Source organism: Manis javanica, chromosome 5 (assembly GCF_040802235.1).
Source record: "Manis javanica isolate MJ-LG chromosome 5, MJ_LKY, whole genome shotgun sequence".
NCBI lineage: Eukaryota > Metazoa > Chordata > Mammalia > Pholidota > Manidae > Manis > Manis javanica.
Window position 1 is genome coordinate 45,155,907 of NC_133160.1, and position 19,964 is coordinate 45,175,870.

Genomic DNA, 19,964 nt, shown 5'->3' on the forward strand with positions numbered 1-19,964 from the left:
GTTGTTGTTTGTCTTTTGGATGGTGGCAATCCTTACTGGTGTGAGGTGATATCTCATTGTGGTTTTAATTTGCATTTCTCTGATGATTAGCGATGTGGAGCATCTTTTCATGTGCCTGTTGGCCATCTGGATTTCTTCTTTAGAGAACTGTCTATTCAGCTCCTCTGACCATTTTTTAATTGGATTATTTGCTTTTTGTTTGTTGAAGCATATGAGCTCTTTATATATTTTGGATGTCAACCCTTTATCGGATCTGTCATTTATGAATATGTTCTCCCATAATGTAGGATATCTTTTTGTTCTATTGATGGTGTCCTTTGCTGTACAGAAGCTTTTTAGCTTGATATAGTCCCACTTGTTCATTTTTGCCTTTGTTTTCCTTGCCCGGGGAGATACGTTCATGAAGAAGTCACTCATGTTTATGTTCATGAGATTTTTGCCTATGTTTTTTTCTAAGATTTTTATAGTTTCATGACTTACATTCAGGTCTTTGATCCATTTGGAATTTACTTTTGTGTATGGGGTTAGACAGTGATCCAGTTTCATTCTCTTACATGTAGCTGTCCAGTTTTGCAAATCTCCTTCTTTAGGAAAAGCCTGGTGTCTTCTTAAGGGCTTACCTGAGTAGGTGAGACCCACAAAGCATATCTTAAAGTCAGCTGTGCCATATAACATCACCTAATCATGGAAGTGATCTTCTCATCATAATCACAATTCTTAAAAGGATGTGGCAAGAATCTTGGGGACCAGCTTAGAAATCTACCTACGACATACCTTTTTTATTCTTTTGAACCATCTCTGCATTTTAATTGAAATGTTAGGGCAATTAATATTTAATGTAATTATTCATATAGTTAGACTTAGGGTCATCGTTTTATTATTTGTTTGTCACCTCTGCTTTTTGTTATTCTATTCCCCCTTGCCTACAGCTTTCACCCATATTATCAAGTCCTCACCCCCTCCATTGCAGTCACTGTCTATCAATGTAGTAAGATGTTATAGACTCATTAATTGTATTCTCCATGCTGTACTACCATCCCCATGATCCACCTATATTGTGATTGTGAATTATAGTACCCCTTAATCCCCTTCTCCCTCCCCACCTACGCTCCACAACCCCTGCCTTTGGTAACCACTAGTCCCTTCTTGGTGTCTATGACTCCAACTCTATTCTGTTTCTTCTGTTTTGCTTTGTTTTTATATTCCACAAATAAGTGAAATCATTTGGTGTTTGTCTCTCTGCCTGGCTTATTTCTCTCTGCCTTGGCTTTTTAACTATATCTTATCTTTTAGTAGTTGCTCTATGAATTAAAATATACATCAATAATTTTTAAATTCTAGTTAGAGTTAATATTGTACCATTTCACATATAATGTAAAAATCTTGTATTTCTACAGGTCCTTTCTCCCCACTCCTTGAACAACATTTTCTATTATATCTACACACATTGAAAACCCAACAAAACAATATTATAATTTTTGTCTTAAACAATTGTATGTATTTTAAAGAACTTAAGAAAAATAAATTTTTACCTTTCCACAGATTTTTTTCTATTTTGTTTTTCTGTCTTCATCTGTCAAGATTCAAGCTTCTCTCTGATACAATTTTCCTTTACCCTGATAACTTCCTATAGCATATACAATTGCAGATATTTTTGTAAAAGATTCTCTAACTTTCCTCTATCTGGAAATATCTTAATTTTCCCTCCATTCTTGAAGGATATTTCCACTAGATACAGATGCATGCTCTGCCAATTTTTTTCCTTCCAACACTTTGAAGATGTTTATCTACCATCTTCCTACATTTATGAGTCTTGATTTTGAAAATCTCCAGTCATTCAAACCATTGTTCCCCCATATGTAATGTGTTATTTTCCCCTGGATACTTTGAAGAGTTTCTTGCTCTTTGGTTTTCAGTAGTTTGATGCTATGGGGTTTTTTTGTTTATGTCTCAAAGCATGGTTTTTCTTGGTTTTATCTTGTTTGGGGTTCACTGAGCTCCTTAAATCTATAAATCTGTGACTTTCACTAAATTTTAGCATGTTTTTGTCTGTTACTGCTTGCGACCTTCTCTGCTCTCCTTCTGGGACTTCATCTGTCAACCCTTTGCTGTTGTTCCATGGGTCTTTATGGCTTTGTTCATTTGTTTCGACATATTTTCCCCTATCTCTCTGTTCTTCAAATTGGGTAATTTTTATTGATATAACTTCAAGTTCACTGACTCTTTGCTCTATTGTCTCTATTCTTCTATTAGTGATAAAGTGACTAAAGTTCACCCGCTTAAAAAAAGGCAGCTAAATAAGGAAAATTACACTTATGCTGATCATTGCTCCAAGTTTTTACTGCCCTAGACAATCTACCTGCTTTTAAATACTCATCAGAATTCTCAGGCAGTAGTTTTAGTATTTTGACTGGAATTTCTAGTTATATCAGGAGAGGATTTGTCTGAGGAAGTTATACCACCTTCCCAGAAGCAGAAGACGCATGTCAGTATTTTGGCTCCACATTAACCCTTGCCACATCTTGCCTGGTAGTAGTGCCTCCTAGGCTCCCTGCAGATGGCCCAGCCTCTAGCCAGGCTGGGCCCCAGTTACACTGGGTCTTGAGGCAGTTTCTCCTTTTTCTACACAGCTTTCATCACAGTCTGAAATCCCCTGTTATCTGAGTGATGGTTCCATTGGCATCCATCTCTCCACTTAGATTTTAAACCCCATGTTTACCTTTCTTACCAAGATAATTTTAGGTTGCACAAGAAGTGTTTGTCTGAATGAGCTTATCAGACTGCTGACTCTTGATCTGCTGACCAGGGAGTTTTGCTCTCCCTAATCGGAATTGCAAATATAAGTAGTCTTAAATATTTATTCCAAACAACATCAATGTGGCCAGATATTTCTACTTCACATTTTTACTTAATAGGTAATATTCGATTAGCGTTATAGGAATACATGAATTATATAGAGAGGTCTGTAACTTAGAACACATGTCCCATGAAAGTGTTAGGTTCGCTTATTCAGATTTCAATCTAGTTTACAAACACATATGAAATTCCAAATGTAACTGAATTATGAATTCTATACCAAATCAGTATAAAATAATACTACTGATCTTTAGAACCTAGAAAATCAAAACTAGTATATTTAATGTGCAGCTTAATAAAATATAGATTGATGGTTTTGTTTATCATGATAATTTCAATCCAAGTCAAATGGTTTTTTTTTTATGTAATATTTTTATATAAGTGGGAAATCTATGTTGATGAGAAAGGAGTACAGAAAAGAAAAATAGAAGAGAGACAGAAAGAATCAGAGTCAGAGAGGGACTCAGAGATATACAGTTTCCTGTGGTTACTAAGAGTTATAAAAAACAAAGAATTTTAAAGATATTTGAAAGAAAAAAGCTGCTTGGGATAGCAGTAACTGAGATGGGATTCCATAGCTAAGTGAATAGAGACAGAGAAAAGGGTAAAGGCCCTGTGGGCTCCCCACTGGAAAACAAAGGGTGTCACTAAGATGATGGATCTGAGTCCACACTGTCCAATATAGGACTTCTTACAATGATGGAAATGGTCAATGTCTACACTGTTCAATTATAGCAGTCACTAGCCACCTGTAGCCTTTGAGCATTTGAAATTGGCTACTACAACTGAAGATCTGGATTTTTTAATTTTGTTTCATTTTAATTAATTTATATTTAAATTTTTATACAGTTGTGCATGACTAGTGCATACCACAAGATCATTCATGGTGTGGAAACAGGGTGTGGGGGGTGGGTATCGTTCTCTGACCAGAACAGCTGATTTCCATACATAATGGAGCAAGTGAGGTGGGTAAAAAGCAGGCATGTAAAGGGAGGATGATGTCCATCAATATGATGACACATGCCATATGTTCATTTTCTAGCATGATTTTAATTAGGTGGCAAACTATAGGTAAAGATAAAAATGATTAAACTTAACTGCTTTAATGACAACTTCAGACCTAAAAACAACCGACTTTGGCTGCCTTGGTGACTTTCTACATCAATAATGGACAAAGGTATCCAGATGAGCATGAGAAGACATGGAAATTTGGGCATGGAAGGGAGGAGGTATACAGATCATTTCTAAGGAGCATTTAGAGGGTTTTGCAGCCCCTCTGTGACACGGTGCCTATAGATATCCCATAAATATTTATTGAATAGCCATCTGCCATACCAGGGCAGGAAGCAACAAGGCAGGAGCCCAGACCTGTAGATACTGTGTCTTGTCCTCCCTGGGGCATCCTGAAGAATTAGGCTTTCTGGGTTTAAAAGGCCAGGAATGAGGTAATCTGAAGGTCTAAGACTTGATGAGGTGACAACAAGAAGTAACCTAGAGAGACTCAAGTGTCAGACACAGGAAAACAGGAGGAGGCCAGGATAGAAATATTTAAAATGTAGGAGAATAAGGAGAAAATGGAATCTCTACAAATGTAAAACCCCCTAAAAGGAAAAAATTTACTTTTGTAGTAGATATTCCATCACTTGTCAACCTTCTCTCCACTGTATGTCTAGACTGAGTGATTCTTTAAAAAGTGTGATAATGATTAACGCATGCTTTAAATATCCTTAATGTTGATCACTTAAAGGGTGTCAGATGATCAGCTATGGAGGTACTCTTTTCTGATAATATTCCTTTCTCTTAATAAAAATAAAAATTAAATTAAATTAAAAAAAAAAAGCAGTTCCTGTGTGCTGACCTCCAAGGAGTTCTACACAGTGGTATAGAGGGCATGTCAAAGTGTGGGCAAAGAGTCTGTTTGTTTCTATGCAGAAGATCAAGGCCTAGCTTGGCTACCCAGAAAATGAACTAAGATATGATATGAGGAGGAGCTTCCAGCATCAGCACTCTCTGGAGGACTTGTGCCGGGGGATGATCATCAAAAAGCCTCCACAGGGATCCGGGCGATGCTGCGGTTGTGGCTGCGTCCACCCCACTGTTTCCTGGACTTGCCATAGGAATGAGGAGGGAGATGTCTAGGCTGGCATGTGCATACAGTGAGACAACGAATTTGACCGGATCTGTACTGTTGGAACTCAACCAGGAGTTGGGAGGGGTGCAAGTTGTAGCGCTCCAAAATCTTACGACTATAGACTATCGAACGGTTAAAGGAACATATGGGATGTGAACAGATCCCAGAAATGGGTTGCTTTAATTTGTCTGATTTCTCTCAGACTGTTCAAGTACAGTTGGACAATATCCATCATATCATAGATAAATTTTCACAAATGCCTAGGGTGCCTAAATGGTTTTCTTGGCTTCAGTGGAGATGGCTGGTAATTATATATTTGCTTTGTTTATGTCACCGTATTCCTATTATGTTAATATGTGTGCGCAAGTTAGTTAGTAGTTTAAACCTATACATACTTAAGGTACTCTACAAGAAGATATGTCAAAGAAATAATCAATCCTCCCATGTTTTCTTCCATATGCTACCTCTATAGCTTCTCTTCTTCCTTCCTAATTACAACCCTTAAATAGAATTCGTGCCTCATATCGAATTTACTGAGTATCATAATTCCTCCAGGTGGTAAAGATACCTCGAAGCAAGTGCTGGGCATAGAAGCCACAGGGCATAAATCTGCAAAGAAGTAAAAAGCTAACCTTTTCAAACAATATTGCTTCTCTCTCACTTACCAACTTTACATTTCCCTGTATGGCCCCGGAAGATGACTGGTTAGCCAGAGACGGGTAAGATTCCTCAAGGGAGGAACAACCTAAGACAGGCACAGTTGCAGGGGGGCCGTCAGGTGAGAAATTGGGGAACAACAGTGGTGAAGCTTAGAACCCCACCCCCACCCCCCTGTGTTGAGAGAAAGCTTCTGCATCCATGGATGTTTTATTGCCCTTGTCTAGCTCGGATTAGCACATAGTCTACAGGCACACACCTGATCATCTACAATTGCTCTCTTGCAACACTAAACTATGTTTTCTACCTTTATCTTGCATCTACCTACCACTTCAGCAGTTTATTAAAAATAAAAATAATAATAATAATAAAGGGAGAAATGTGGGATCCACATATAAATCAAGTATAAAAATGAAATGAATATTCATATTTGACCTGATTGTTTATAGTTCATAATGCGTGATCAGAACCGAAAGTTTCTGTGATGAATGCCCTTGTACTGTTCACCATGTAAGAACTTACTCACTATGTAAGAATTCGTTCACTATGTAAGAACTTGTTCATTATGCTTCAGAAGATTGGAGACTGATGAGAACTAGGCTTGAGATGGATTAATGATTGTGCATTGAGTATTGACCCCTCTATACAGAATTTTATTGTTGTTAACAACCATTTGATCAATAAATATGAGAGATGCCCTCTCAAAAAAAAAAAAGTGTGATAATGAGTGATCTTAATTTGTTCTTCATACCAAAGACCAACAGTCAATCAATCTATCTCTCTGACTGTCTGTCTCTCTCCCATATAAACACACACCCCATCATGAAAACCTTAGGTAGATTTAGGGGTTTTTTTATGCCCTAAATAATAAAATTCTCTGAAGACTATTCACAGTCCTTGGAAGGTAAAATGAAGAGTGATAACTGAGTAATAATGTGATTGTTCACTTTGTAGGTGTTCTTCAGCTTTTGTGATAAGAATGTGGATTATGAGACATTTAAAGCTTTCAATGATGCATGTCTTGTCTATGATGGCCAACTTGTGATTGATAGTGACTTCCACACCAATGACATAGCCATCAGAGCTGCCGGCTCCCTCACCAAATTCTCCAACAGATATTACTCAAATGAGTGGACCCACAGCAACTTCAGTTCCAAAGAAATTGGCTTCCAGCTGGCAGCAGCAGTGCTCAGCCTCTTTGATCCAACCCTAGAGCCTGTGACTGAGCCACCAACTGGTCTTGACCAACTCATCCCCATGTACAAGGGAGCCAAGATCCAAGGTGTGTAATGGGGCCACCCTCTTCCTTCTTCCCTCTTCCCTCTTCTCTCTTCCCTCTGGTGAAGCTACTGTTTAGATCTGGATCAGAGCTCAGGGCAGCCCTCCATGTTTCTCTTAGGCTTGGTGAGGAGGCAGCTCTGTCCTTCAGTGGGTTTATACAGGGACTGAGGAGGGCTTTCATTTTTAAACAGTTATTTTGGACCTGTTATTATTATTATGGTCCTTCACATTCTGAGCATTTATTATGGACCACATCATAACTGTGGTCCCTATTTTACAGATAGGGAACCTGAGACTTAGGGGATGACCAGTGACTTTCCCAAAGGTCATTTACAACTAGTAAGTAATGTAGTGCCCTGACATCTTACCAAACTTTAATTCTCACTTCAAGTTCAGAGATAAGGAGACCATTCCAAGGATCCTGGGCCTTGGCCAGCTATCTGGAGAGATATACTAAACCCTTTGCAGCTATTAAACAGTCTACTTTCATCACCTGGGCCTTATTGGCCTCTAAGGAGACCATGACATGAGTAACACAAGATTCTTTATGTTTGGGAGGTAGAGATACCTTTGAAAATAGTGTCTTTGAATGTATGTATTTATAAAATTGTTTACTTCCAGGAGGTTGATGGATCGACTCCCAAAGCCATCCATGGACCTCTAGGCTGTCCATGGGCCCTTAAACAGAGCATCAGACTAAAGAGACAAAAGCCTGCATCCCAGTCCTTGTCTTTTTATACTTAACTGAATAGCCTATAAGAGTCCTGCTCATATTTCACTCTGGATGAGGCCTTAGAAAAATGGTGGCTGTGGGAAAGGAAGAGAAGGAATGGGTTTCAGAGACTAGAGCTAGATCAAGCTCATACTTCTAGGATAAGCAAGAAATATTTAAAATTTCTTAATGATAGTTTTCTAAAGCATTGGACAAGAACTTTGTTTATTTTCCTTATAACACTCACTTTTGAAATGTTTTGGTTTCATATTAGAGGGGTGATGAGGAACGGGAACACCACTGTAACAGGTAAGGCCTCCATGGGTCTGGGTCTGGCTTTGGCAGGCCTAGGCTAGAGTGCCAGGGTCTATAGGAAATCACAGATACACTGGATCAGCTTGGCACATCGTGGAGCATTGGTGGCTATATTATGGGTTATAATGGCACATTCACATTAATGTTACTAAATAAAATCAGTCCTAGGAGTTCCTTGCCAAAAACAGCACTTTAATGGGAAAGTTTGCATAGCATATGTGATGGGAGGCATCTCTGTGTGTCCTGTGGTACAAATGTAGTCTGCTACCCACTCCATTAACAAGGAAATTTAAATGTGGAAAATGTGCCATTTTCTCTAGGAGGCATTCTTCCTGGGTCTTACCATTATCTGCATGTTGCCAAACCCTCCATTCCAGCTCCACTGGATGTACAAATGGCCCAGCCTGATTTTGTAAGTATTATTCCTGAATTTCATTTTACTTTCAAATATAACATTTTTGCAGGGGGATGAGGTTCTTTATTTAGGGTCTTTAGTATAATGTATTATTTTATGCATCAGAAAGCCACTGTGGTAGCCAGCCCCCAAATGGCCCCCAATGATTCTTGCCCACAGGTGTTCATGCCCTTGGGTGGTCCCTTCCCACACTAAGTACGGCTGACCTATGTGGCCAACAAGGGATTGTGGAAGTGATATCTTCCAAGGTCCTGGAAGATACTATAGCTTCCAACTTGCACCCACCTGGATCATTTGCTGCCATGTCATAGGTTGCTTAGGCAGCCCTTTGGGGAAGTCCATGTGGTAAGGAATTAAAGATTCCTATACAAGCCATTAGTAATGTGCCACTTGTGTGAGGAGGCTGCCTTGGAAGCAGATCCCCCAGCCCCAGTCAAGCCTTTAGATGATGCAGCCCCAGATGATATCTTGACTACAAACTTATGAGAGACCTTAAGCCAGAATTACCCAGTTTTAAACTATCAAAGACTGAGGTAATAAAAGTTTGTTTTTGTTTTAAACCACTAAGTGTTTTTTTAATAGGCTTTATTATTTTTTTTAGAGCAGTTTTAGTTTCATAGCAAAATTGAGAGGAAGGTACAGAAATTTCCCATATACCCCTGGTCCCCATTCATGCATAGCCTCCTCCATTATCAACATTCCCCCACCAGAGTGATACATTTCTTACAGTTGATAAACCTACACTGACATGTTATTATCACCCAGATCCCGCAGTTTACTATAGGATTCACTTTTGGTGTTGTACAGTCTGTGAGTTTGGGAAAATATATAATGACATGTATCCACCTTTATAGTGTCACACAGAACTTCACAGCCCTAAAAATCATCTGTGCCCTGCCTGTTCACCTGCCCTGCCTGCTGACTCCTGGTGACCACTAATCTTTTGCAATGTCTCCATAGTCTTGCCTTTTCCAGAATGTCTTAAATTTGGAATCATACAGTATGTAGCCTTTTCAGATTAGTATCTCTCACTTGGTAATATATATTCATTTCCTCTATGTCCTTTCATGGCTTGATAGCTCATTTCTTTTTACTGCTAAATAATATTCCACTGTCTGGGTGCATCACAGTTTATCCACTAACCCACTGAAGGGCACAAAGCCACTAAGTTCTGAGGTAACCCATGATTCATCAGTAGATAACTAAAGCACCACTTTATGGCAGTATAGCAAGTAAATTGCTTAGGTCCAGGACATCCATCCAGACCCCACTGTTCTCCTGCCCTTCCTGAATTATGCCAGACGGCCACCCAAGAGAATCAGAAGCTGCGGGGTGTGGCATCCCCTGTATTCAAGGGTAACTGGAAAGAAGGCAGTGTGGTTGGCCTTGGTGAGCTCAGATAGGATTCTCCCACAGCTGGTCCCAAACTGGTATTTGTCATCAGGTGAGGGTTTCCTTTCTAACATGTCATGTCTGTTTTTTTGTTCATGAGACAGACCCTGGGAGCTGTCTACTTCTAGTCGCATTTTCTTAACGTGAATATTGCTGATGGTTAATGATCTTACTTAAAATAAACACATACCCCAGTTTTCTTTGAGAATAGGGTTAGCTACCTGGCAGGTTCTATCTGGCCAATGAGATGTAGAAGCTGTTAGAAAATTCTTACAAGGAGGTTAACTCAAAATGGCACAGGCTTTTGGTCCTTCATCCTTCTTCCTTCTGGAAATCCCAGCCCCAGCTCTTCCATTTAGTTGCCATGGACTCTGAACAAGTTATCAACTTCACTGTACTTACGGGACTATTAGGGATCACATATAAAGTAATACTGCCTGTAGGAAACAAAACAGGTGACCAATCAGTGGACATTGTTGTGAAGCATAGTTGCAGATAAATAATGGAGCTCGGCTCTTCCAAACATGGACAGATGCTATGTATTTAACATTTATTTCCCTTGGGCCTCTCCCAGATTCTTTTAGGTGTGTCCTGTATACATGGTCTGATGCAAAACTTTCTTGCAAATAAAGAAAGGATTGTAGTGAATGGGGTTACAGTTTCTATTGCTGTGTAACAAAGCTTAGCAACATAAAGCAGCCGTTTGATTCTGCTCACAGATTCTGTGGGTCAGGAATTTCGACAGGGTACTGTGGTAATGGTTTGTCTCTGCTCCACAATGTCTGAACCTCAACTGAGAAGACTAGATTAGGTGTGATGTAGTGGTTGGATCCTCTAAAGGCTTCTTTCCTCAATGCTGAAGGCTTGTTCCTCACCTGGCTGGGATGACTCAGCCACAGGGGGTGCTCACCACACTACCACACCTGGCTGTGCACATCACCTAGGACTCCTCACAGCACTGCAGCCTCGGTGTAGTCAGACATAGGTGACGGCTCCAGACTCTGAGTACAAGTGTCCTCACTAACAAGCTAGAAGCTGCATTGCCTTTCATGACCCAGCCTCAAAAGTCACACAGTGTCACCTCCCCACACCCTCTGTTGGAGCAGTCACAGCTCACTGGGATTCAAAGAGAGAGGACACAGAGTTCATCTCTCAGGGGAAGAGTGTTCAGGTCTTACTGTAGAAGAACATGTGTGGTGGAGGGTATCCTTGTGGCCATCTTTGGACAGTACAATCTGCCATTGATGAGGTGGGGTATTAGTAAAGAGGATGAGGCCAGATTGATGTTCAGAGGCTGAGCATTTATTTGGTCATTGTAGATAAGTAACTGGAGCTGAATATGTTCAAAAACTAGAAAATATTAGACTTGATTTCAGACAGAATTGGATTCTTCAACAACACTGTGTGATTTCCTACAAGCATTGTCATTTACTTATGAACCACTGGCTCTCTCTCTGAATAAAGTCAGAGGTGGAGCCAAAAGAGGTGTTTAGATGAGAGTTTAAATAAGAATGCAACTTAAATAGATTCTTTGGCTGGTGCTATGACAGTATTTAAACAGGACCCCTGACTTTAATTAACCATTTTGCCAGGTGGGCCTCGTTTTTTAATTAGTACAGAATATCTAAACAGATTTTTTCCATTTTATTCTCCAAGAAAAAAAAGATGTAGGATGGTTCCATGGCAATCTTTGGGGGTTGGAATTAATTTGATTAAGTAAAATTGTTGCCAAAATGGTCAGGCAGTCACCTAAATACAGACAATTGATCAAGAATGGAACCTATTGAACAGTATTTACCTAGAGAAACCATACTACTCTTACAATAAATGTAGTACAGATGAATCTTATCAGACTTTTATAGCACTCACTAATTGGAATATTTAAGTAGAAGATAGAATTGATGAGCTCTCAGAGGGGTAACCTTACCAGAGAAGAAAGGGGACCCGAAGTCGTCTACATAATAAACTAAGTTACATATTCCAGGCCACATGCTTTGTTGGCTTATGCACCATGGAATAAAGAAATTTGTCACAACAAATTCTGCCTTGGATACCATTAAATTTAAAATTGCATGTTCATCATGAGAGCTGGGAACTTGATTTCTTGCACACCAAGTCTGATTGCTCCTCTGTCTTCCATTTGGCGTGAATTCCAGAACCATTTTCCAACCTTTGTCAGAATCATAAGGGAACTCAAAAGGAAAATTGTGTTTAGAAAAAAGGAAGGAAAAAAGAAAAGACCAAGCCAGAACCAGTTACTCCATCAGAATCTTATTTGAACATCCAAATTTCCTAGCAATTTACTTAGATACTTAAAGTACCAGAAGAATCCTGACACATCCCACAGAACTGGGAAGTGTGTGAAATCATCATCATTACTCCAGAATCCCTCTGTGGATGGCAGGGCGGGAAGCACCTTAAGTTATTGTTCAGTGAAACGATTTTCTGTGAGGACAGTCAGAAAGAGTTTGGGACTTCACTGGGTTCTCCTGACCTGTCAGCAGCTATGACTAGGAATGACCTAAGGACTTCAGATAAGTCTGCCTGGCCCTGCGAGGGTAATTTGTATCTGAGAAACCCATCTGGAGGTGACCTGTTTTTAATGTCAGTGCACAATGGTTCGATGCATTCCGAATTCCCAACATGGCCCCCTGGTCATGCTGACACGCTGCCAAATCTCATTAAATGGACAAAATGACTTCCTCCATTAGGATTAGCACACTTAGCATGAGTAGGTCATTCCTTTCTCCGCACTGTGGCTGCTTTCTGCACTCTACACCCACAGAGCTCTCATGGGCTAACACCTACAGAGGCAGCCCCAGCACTGCAGTCCTGTCTTTAAAAAATAAAACCAACAAACCCCCAAATGAACAAATCCATGAGAACAAATCGTTGGAAATGATGCTGCCTATATACTTCCCTCAGGGACAGGCTGACATCGGAGGGCACATAACGCTTAGCCTCTCAGCCAGCAACCAGCCTGGGTGCCATGAAAACGTGTCAGCACACCCCCAAGTCACCATGGCCCTTGGGTTGTTCGGCCTCCACCAGCTCATGCCCCCGGAAAAACACAGAGTCTTTGTGAGCAGAAGATGGGCTATTTAATGAAACTCTTTGCAGAGTCAACAATTTTGTCAGCTACATGGGTGGATCTCAGGGCCTGCCCCTTCGATACCTGGGTCCCCCTCCTTAATCACTCAGGGTTAAGAAATTTTACAGAGGAGAAGGAGTGGGCCAAGGCCTTGGGGGGATTTCTTGATGACTGCAGATGCTAGAGCTCTTGCCAGCGCCCCTGCTCCTGGACCCCCAGCAACCCTACCACCAGGTGAGGGAGTGGCCCCTCCTCAGATGCTCAGCTTTCCCACTAAGGCAACCCTGGGATGGGGGGAAGGGACAAAGCCCAAAGCAGCTGGGGCCAAACTTAAATGGTCTTTAAAATCTTGTATTTAATCTTAGAAATGCCTGGGACGGACACATTCTTCCCTCCCATCGTTGCATGTGTATTTAATTCAGAAATAACATTTGCAGTGATAGGCCACCGAGTAAAGTTACCCCAGGGATTATTCTGCGGTGTCACATGCCCCACCCTGGGAAGTGTCCACTGCTCAGTCTGAGAAGTCCAGACTTGAGGAAACACACCTAAAGGAAAAAAATCTGTGGGGTGCTCCAGGACTGGAGAAGCACCAGTGGCAGGAGCAGACAGTGAGGGAGGTCGGGTAAGGAGACCAGACAGTCTGTAGCCAGCAGCTCTGGCCTGGCTTTTCCCAAGCTCTTCCAGACTCCGCCTCTCCTGCTCTTCCTCCCTCCTTCCTTCTCCCCTGCTCTTTCTGCTTTGTTTCACTTCTCCCTCACAATTTATTCATTTTGTTCTTTGCTGCAGCTCGGTCACTTGAAAATAATTTTAACATAACTTAAACATTAAAATAACAAAACAAATGAACAAACAAAACAAACCAGAAACAGACTTACAGATACAGGAAACACACACACTGTTGGTACCAGAGTGGGAAAGGGTCAGGGCAGGTGAAATAAGGGAGGGGGATTAAGATGTACATGCAAATGGAAGTGCAGCCTAGGAAATAGAGTCAACAATATTGCAAGAACTCTGTATGGTGACAGATGGTAACTACACTTACCACTGGAAGCATTCCACAATGTGTAAAAATACTGAATCACTGTGATATACACCTGAAACTAAAAGGATATTGTATTTTAACTATACTTCATAAAAACAATAAAATAAAAAAATAAAATACCTTTTTATCATCTTAGAAGTGATAATCAATATTTAAAAAATAGAAACTACAGATAGCCAAATGAACAGAGAGAGAAACAATAAAAACAACCCAGTCTCTCAGCCACAGAAAATGACCATTAACACTTGTTAAAATGTTACAAAAACAAATAGAATGATACTGTATATTTTTTATAAAAATAGGATGATACTGTATGCATCATAAACTATTATAAACTGCATACCATACTTCTAGGGTAGAAAACATATTGTGAACATATTTTCCTGAAATACAGTTTACCAGTAATTTCTGTTGGGTGTGTTGTATCCTTTATGTGGGTGTTCCATGGCTTAGATCATGCCTTACCCTCTGCTGTGAATCACGTGGGTTTCCTCTCCATCCACTCCTGTCTGTGAATGATGGACCACCTGAATCTCTGTTGAGGTGACACCCCCGCAATCCTCTCCGAAGCTGTATTTATTCTGTCCCTCAAATACCCAATTTTGCACCCATATTTGGGAATAGTCCAGAATTTACCTAACGTCCCTCCTGTATGTCTCACCATGTGCCTTTACAATTGGCTAATTCCTCCTCAGGGCTTTGCCATGTGATACCCAAACACCCACCAGAAGCTTCAATTTATTAAAAAATCCAGTTGAGTTGCATGTCCTTGTTTAGACAAAAGCCCCAGGGGATGTCCAGGACTAGGTCAATGTTTGCAACAGTCCAACTTGTCTTGGATTTCTAAATGCCACATTCAATTTCAGAGCAAAAGCCTAAATCTATATGCACTCAGGTAAGATTTATTGAGCATTACTGTGTGCTATGTTCAGATTCAGCCCCAGCACCAAAGCCCCTGTTTGTCCCTTAGGCTCTTGTCTGGTGTTGCCTGTGCCAGTGGGGAGCGGGTCTCTGGGTGGGAGGTGGGCAGCCATTAAACAGACAGAGTGGCCTTGACGTGGGATAGAGCAGCAGCTCCCTGGTCATCAGGTTCATGTGGCAGTTTTAGCCAGTGTCCAGAGGGCATGATGAAGCCATGAATCCCCACTGCTGACAATTTACAAACAACAAGTAGCCTGTCGGATGCATATGTGTATTTCCCATAGACTTCAACCTTCTTCCTGGAAACAAACCTTACCTAACAGGTGAAGCACCCCAAATCCAGCTGCCAGGGATTCACCTTTTGCTTCCTTTGTAAACTTTAAGAAACTGAAGTGCTTCTGATCACTTGTGACTTTTTCTCAAAATGATGCTGTGAAAAAATTATGAAAATTAACAGTCTTAAAACACCTCACAGAAGAGAGTAAACCCAGTTCCACAGACTGTGCAAAGTACTGAACAGCAGAGAATTGGTCGTAACCTAGCAACTAATTTAGCAAGACGGAACAATGCAATCACAGTTTAAAATATCCTGAGGGACACTTAGTCATTAAGCCCAAGTATGTGGTTTTCTGACACAGTTTTCTGATGAGTTTACTCAATATCTATTATATTTCAAAAATAAATTGCTGTAATAAAGTTTCCAAAGTCCAGAATTGATCCTAATGTTGTTTTTCTGATCTCCCCCACCCCTGCCCAGGGTACAGAAATAGTAACAGGCAACGCGAAAAATGGGACTTACTTCCGAATACACATTAACAAGTATAGAATGGTGGAAACCATCACATGCCTTTCCAAAGAGCCTTTCCCTGCCTCCAACTACATCTGCTTGTTTGGTCAGCACGAGCAAGTCCTAAACAACCTCTGTGCTCGGTATAAGGACAATCTGGTCCCAGACCTCTACAGGTGAGTTGGACATTGCACTTTACTCAGGGGAAATGCAAACATATGTCATGTTTTGTGAATGAGGGATGTGTTTTGCAATACACCAGACAGCAAAACAGGAATCCAGGGGGAAAGCTAGAGTGGCAGAGATTTCATTCCACTGTAATAAAGAATATCTGACCACTAACATTGGCAGGAGAGTGGAGAGTGACATGGAGAAATGCATGGACTTTCAAAGTGTCCTCACACAGCCCCCCTGGGTCCCAGGTGCATCCACGTATGGCCTCCACACCACACACAGGCTCGGATGAGATGATGTGCAAGTTCCTTATGACATGGGGCTGCTAAGAGCAGTGGTCAGGAATTTAAGAGGTCTTGATGGGAATTCCATGGGCAGGCTGTTTGTGACCTCGGCCTCCTCCTCATGGCCTGTGCTCAAGCAGAGGGAGCAGCCACATGACCAGGATACTGTTAAGGGAATTCTGCACTGGCAGGTTGGTTAGACTGGGTGATCTCATTCTCAGTCTTTTCACATTCTAACACACTATTTTATCCTGTACCCCTAGGAAGCCTGGAAATTTAGTGCAGAAAGCTGCCAGAGATTCACCTTTTGCTTCCTTTGTAAACTTTAAGAAACTGAAGTGCTTCTGAAAGCACTTCTGGAAGCAATCTGCTGCTTAGGAAGGTTAGGAGAACTTCCCTCTTTGCACCAAACAAGATGATGACAGTGCCACTACCAGATAGAGATGTAGGACGTAAATCATGGAATTCCAGGGTCCTCAGCATCCATGGGGGTGACTGCCAGGATTGGAAGCAATCTCTCCTTCCTCTTCAACATTTTTTTTTTAATTGTAGAGTATATCATACAAATAAAAAGAATACAGAATGTGCATATACTTTAAGGGATAATAACTTACTGGGAATCTGTGGGCCTACCACCTACATTAAGAATTAATTCCCTTCCTGAGGACATTAGAAACCCCTCTCTGATCACAACCCCTCTGTGTCCTTGGAGATAACCACCATCCTGGCATTTGGGTTAATCATTCCCCTTCCTTCCTATAAAGCAGGGATCAGCAAATTTTCTCTCTAAAGGGCCAGAGAGTAAATACTTTCAGCTTCGTGGACCATATGACTTTTGTCACAACTACTCAATTCTGCCACTGTGGTGTAAAGGCAGCCACGGACAGTATACACCCAGAGGGCACGGCTATGTCCCAGTGAAACTGTACAGAAATGGGTGCCGGGCTAACCTTGTTTTAAAGATGTGCTACTTAGATACGATTTCCTAAATAATGTATTAATTTGTTTTGCCTAGTTTTGGATCAGTTCTGTGGCCAACAAGAGAAAGCTGACATGTTTGCCTGTGTTGGTGAGGCCCACCCGGGTGCTGTGTGTAGCTCCAGTCTGTTGGCTTTCCTGGCTGTATAATACACACATACTGTGTCCCGGTATATCCATCTGCTTCCTGTGCACTGACGTAAAATGGTTTCCAGTTTGGTGCCATTATAACAATGTTATAGGCATTGTGGGCACACCTTGTGCAAAAATTTCTCCCGGGTGTCCTAGGTGATGCCAAAACGTTCCCCAAAGTGGTTACCAGCTTAATCTCTCCCAGCAGGACATCAGTGTGCCTGCACAGTCCTGCTCTCAGTTTGGCCATTCTAGTTACAAATAGGTATCCTGCTGCAGTTTCAATTTTCCCTTCCTGATATACCTTTCATATATTTGTGGGCCATGTGTGAAGTTTCTGGGAAATGCCCACTTATGACTTGTGTCCATTTTTCTTTTGTCATGTTGACAGTCTTCTTACTAATTCACAGGAGTTATTTATGTACTCTGGGTGCGAGCTCACGTTGGTTATGTACTTTTAAAGTCTTCTCCCATTGTGAGGCTTGCCTTTCACTTTCCTTATGGTAGGAGTTAACAGGTATTAACCTCTTCTTTGGGGTATCTTGGGTATTTTTGTCCCTTTGCGTCCAATGCTTTTGATGTAAACTTGTGAAGCTCTGTGAAACCCCAGCTGGATTTGATAGGAAATGCATTAAACCTCAGGTCAGTGAGGTGAGAATTGACATCTTTGATAGTGTCATAACATAGTATAGGTCTTGATTTCTTTAATGTCTTCCAGTACAGGTTTATAATTTTCTTTATAAGTGGCTTGCACAACTTTAGTTTGCTATGATCCAAAGTGCTTTACATTTTTATTGCCATTGTTAAATATAATGTTCTTATTGACTGCCGCTACATGGTATGTAGAAATGCACTGATTTTTGTATGGTTTTGTACCTGCAGATTTGCTAAATTCTCTCATTTCTTTCAAATAATTTATGTGTGGATTCTTTTAGATTTCCACACAGAAAAATATCGTCTGAAAATAATGACTTTTGTTTCTTCTTTCCCAATCTTTGTAACTTTCATTTCTATTTCTTTTCTTACTATGCTGGTGAAGATTTGCTGTAAAAAGCAAAACAGTAAATAGTCAGGGATGCCACTCCTGCCTCATTATTAATCTTAGAGAGCATGTGTTCAACATTAACTGTGTGATATTCACCATACATATTTTTGTAGACATCTTTATCAGGATAAGAAAGTTTCTTTTTATTATTGGCTTGTTAAGTGTTTTTATCATGCATGGATTTTTAATTTTCCAGAAAAGGTACTTAATTTCTGAAACTTTTTATGTATGGGAGTATCTTCCTATATACTTCCAATTATAAGCTTTATTTTGGTAAAGTATCAAATTATTCAATCATAGGCTTTCCCTCCTTATATCTTTGTAGACATGACTCTAATATTTATTTAAAATAAAAAATAGAAGCATTTAGGAAATGAGTTCATTTGTTCCTTAGCTTGTGCATAGGATTTTATCACTGCTCTCAATCTTACCCAAAATGTTTGCGTTAGAGGAGACTCAGTTGTTTTTGTTTTTTGTTTGTTTGCTTGTTTTTTGTTTTATGTTTGGTATCATTAATCCACATTACATGAGCAATATTATGTTTACTAGACTCCCCCCATAATCAAGTCTCCCCCACATACCCCATTACAGTCACCGTCCATCAGCGTAGTAAGATGCTATAGAATCACTACCTGTCTTCTGTGTTGTACAGCCCTCCCCTTGCCCCATCCCTTCATTATGTCTGCTAATCGTAATGCCTTTTTTCCCCTTATCCCTCCCTTCCCACCCATCCTCCCCAGTCCCTTTCCCTTTGGTAACTGTTAGTCCATTCTTGGGTTCTGTGAGTCTGCTGCTGTTTTGTTCCTTCAGTTTTTGCTTTGTTCTTATGCTCCACAGATGAGTGAAATCATTTGGTACTTGTCTTTCTCTGCCTGGCTTATTTCACTGAACATAATACCTCTAGCTCCATCCATGTTGTTGCAAATGGTAGGGTCTGTTTTCTTCTTATGGCTCAATAATATTCCATTGTGTATATGTACCACATCTTCTTTATCCATTCATCTACTAATGGACACTTAGGTTGCTACCATTTCTTGGCTATTGTAAATAGTGCTGCAATAAACATAGGGGTGCATATGTCTTTTTCAAACTGGGCTGCTGCATTCCTAGGGTAAATTCCTAGGAGTGGAATTGCTGGGTCAAATGTTATTTCTATTTTTAATTTTTTGAGGAACCCACATACTGCTTTCCACATTGGTCTGAACTAATTTACATTCCCACCAGCAGTGTAGGAGGGTTCCCCTTCCTCCACATACTCGCCAACATTTGTTGTTGTTTGTCTTTTAGATGATGGCCATCCTTACTGGTGTGAGGTGATATCTCATTGTGGTTTTAATTTGCATTTCTCTGATGATTAGTGATATGGAGTATCTTTTCATGTGCCTGTTGGCCATCTGAATTTCTTCTTTGGAAAACTGTCTGTTTTGGAAAAATGTCCTCTGCCCATTTTTTAATTGGATTATTTGCTTTTTGTTTGTTGAGGTGAGTGAGCTCTCTGGATATTTTAGATGTCAACCTTTATTGGATATGTCATTTATGAATATATTCTCCCATACTGTAGGATGCCTTTTTGTTCTATTGATGGTGTCCTTTGCCATACAGAAGCTTTTCAGTTTGATATAGTCCCACTTAATTCATTTTTGCTTTTGTTTCCCTTGCCCAGGGAGATATGTTCATGAAGAAGTTGCTCATGTTTATGTCCAAGACATTTTTGCCTATATTTTTTCCTAAGAGTTTTATGGTTTCAT

At 40.4% G+C, this 19,964-nt stretch overlaps 1 protein-coding gene across 7 annotated transcripts in view; it reads left to right on the forward strand.

The window, feature by feature from the left end:
* The window catches only part of CFAP61 (cilia and flagella associated protein 61), a 422,179-nt gene that overhangs the window by 344,657 nt on the left and 57,558 nt on the right, over nt 1-19,964 (forward strand). For all 7 annotated transcript variants that reach the window (XM_073236976.1, XM_073236977.1, XM_037022518.2 and 4 more), the window contains 3 exons: nt 6,599-6,926; nt 8,273-8,364; nt 15,574-15,779. In XM_073236976.1, the coding sequence (XP_073093077.1) occupies nt 6,599-6,926; nt 8,273-8,364; nt 15,574-15,779 (626 nt within the window). The remainder of the gene's footprint in view (nt 1-6,598; nt 6,927-8,272; nt 8,365-15,573; nt 15,780-19,964) is intronic.